This window comes from Chiloscyllium plagiosum, chromosome 39 (genome assembly GCF_004010195.1).
Source record: "Chiloscyllium plagiosum isolate BGI_BamShark_2017 chromosome 39, ASM401019v2, whole genome shotgun sequence".
Taxonomy (NCBI): Eukaryota; Metazoa; Chordata; class Chondrichthyes; order Orectolobiformes; family Hemiscylliidae; genus Chiloscyllium; species Chiloscyllium plagiosum.
This window is the reverse complement of record NC_057748.1, coordinates 26,435,102-26,437,212: the sequence shown is the minus strand read 5'-3', so window position 1 is coordinate 26,437,212 and position 2,111 is coordinate 26,435,102. Positions and strand designations below refer to the sequence as shown.

Here is a 2,111-nt window from a genome sequence, read left to right as displayed (position 1 = left end):
AGACCCTCCCACAGCACCCGCTCCCCCAGTGTAGACCCTCCCACAGCGCCCCCTCCCCCAGTGTAGACCCTCCCACAGCCCCCGTTCCCTCGGCGCTGACGAGATCCAAACGCAGCAGGCTCCTACCTTGTTGCAGAGCCAATCCTCGTTGGCCTTGGGTTTGGGGTCGCTGTAGTACATGGAGACTTGCTGACCGAGAATAACGAGGGAATGCTGCAAGAAACACAAGGTGTGACAAAATGAGTTCCTCCTTTGGGACACAGGCTCCCAACCTCATGCCTCATTGTGAAAAACACCCTTCTGCATGGAGAGGAACAAACAACAACAATAATATAAAAAAAAACGACACAGAGAAGGTGACAGATTGGAGAACAAAACGGAACAAAACTGGAAAATAAAACAGCTGCAACCTTTCGACTGTGGAAGTAAGGGACCCGGCCCTGAGCCGACCAAAATCTCACCACCTTCGACCGTAGCAACACAGTAGCATCGTAACACCTTGCTCAGTGTGGAAGAGGGAATGGGAGGAAGGACCCTGCCTCCTCTGAGAGGCAACTACCTTTTCTGCTGGAAACCGAGAGAGAGAAAGAGAGAGAGAGAGAGAGAGAGAAAGAAAGAGAGAAAGACAGAGAGACGACACAACGGCAGTGGCCCGCTTCATTGGGAACCCGGACACAAGCACACACATTGCAGCCACTCGCAAACACAACCTCCTCCACGATGCCGCCGACAACTCCGGCACAACCAGGGGACACAGATCCGACCACCCTGAAACTGACCGTCCTCCCCCACCCGGAGGACTCAAGCCAACACCGACGACGTACAAGAATGAGACTGAGCGGGGATCTGGGGCACTGTGGGCATTTGGGGCGGGAGGGGTGGGTTACACCCAGATGCCAACGGGAAAGAGAAGGGCAGGAGCCGAGCCCTCCTCCCACCACCCCATCCCCAGGTCAGAAGCTGCAGACGTTCAGGGAAGGCGAGGACGGACTCGGGGTTTGGGGGTGGGGGTGGTTACTGTTCAGCCCTTTCCCCCACCCGGGTCCCTCCACCCTGCTCCTGCCCACAACGGCTACGTGTACCATGGTCACGTTCTCGGAGTACGGGTGTGAGGGATGGGGGAGCAGCGGGATCTCTGGTACACGCTCACGGGGCGATGTGCCCCACTCGCCGCTCAGCTCAACCCCGTCAAAGCAGCTTCCAACCCCGAGATCCAGCCATGAGTGCAGGAGAGTAGAGAGAAACAGAGAGAAATAGAGAGAGAGAGAGAGAGAGAGAGAGAGAGAGAAAGAGAACAGAGGAGGGAGGAGCAAATATCAGACTGGTACCACGCTCTCTTTTAGCGCACAGGATCCCATTCACGGGGCAACGGGTCACCGGAGGGCCGGTGCAGAACCGATCACTGGCCACACCAGGCCACAAACAAGGTGCTGTCTGGGTACAGTCGCAGCAGGATCACTCTGGCCTCCTCGTCCTCGCTGCGCCCAGCCCGAGGCTGATCCCAGGCCGGCATTTGCCCAACAGGCTATTCGACCACAGGGGGGGGGGATGGTCAGAGGTGAGCTTTGTGGCCGCCACACCGCATTTGTGTGTCTTTTCTTGGCGGGAGACATAGCTGCAGGACGGTCAGAATGACCGGGAGTGCCGAAACCAACTTAACAGCAGCGACACCCACTCCCACCAAACATGCTCCCCCCAGTATTGGAGCTGCACAGTTCTCCCCTGATACTACGCCTGGGAGGCTTCGAGCTGGAGTCAGGGAGGTGGAGGTAATCGTGCTGCGTCTGCAGCCCTTTCAACACCGCTTTCGAGAAAAACTTGCCTCTCAGCAACTGAAGCACTCCTCCCCACAAGATCACAACGACCAAGAAGCAGAGAATGAAAAAGCAACAGTACCACTCATCAAGACTCCTGCGCCCACTTGGGGTGTTAGCAAATGGCCACTCACTGGGTCTGCAATCAGTTCAGTTCATGCACACAGGACACCAGAAACCCGGGAGGGAGTTACAGACTGGGATCTAATCGAGGGGTTCGGGGTGGGGTTTATATACAGAATAAGATACCCCGGGAGGGAGTTACAGACTGGAATCTAAGCGAGGGGTTCGGGGTGG

The 2,111-nt window shown here is 56.7% G+C and overlaps 1 protein-coding gene across 1 annotated transcript in view; it reads right to left on the bottom strand.

Moving 5' to 3' along the window:
- LOC122542045 (RNA-binding protein 10-like) overlaps positions 1-2,111 on the bottom strand; it is a 31,514-nt gene that overhangs the window by 10,197 nt on the left and 19,206 nt on the right. Inside the window, exon 5 of the mRNA XM_043679333.1 lies at positions 77-213. Within this exon, the coding sequence (XP_043535268.1) occupies positions 77-213 (137 nt within the window). The remainder of the gene's footprint in view (positions 1-76; positions 214-2,111) is intronic.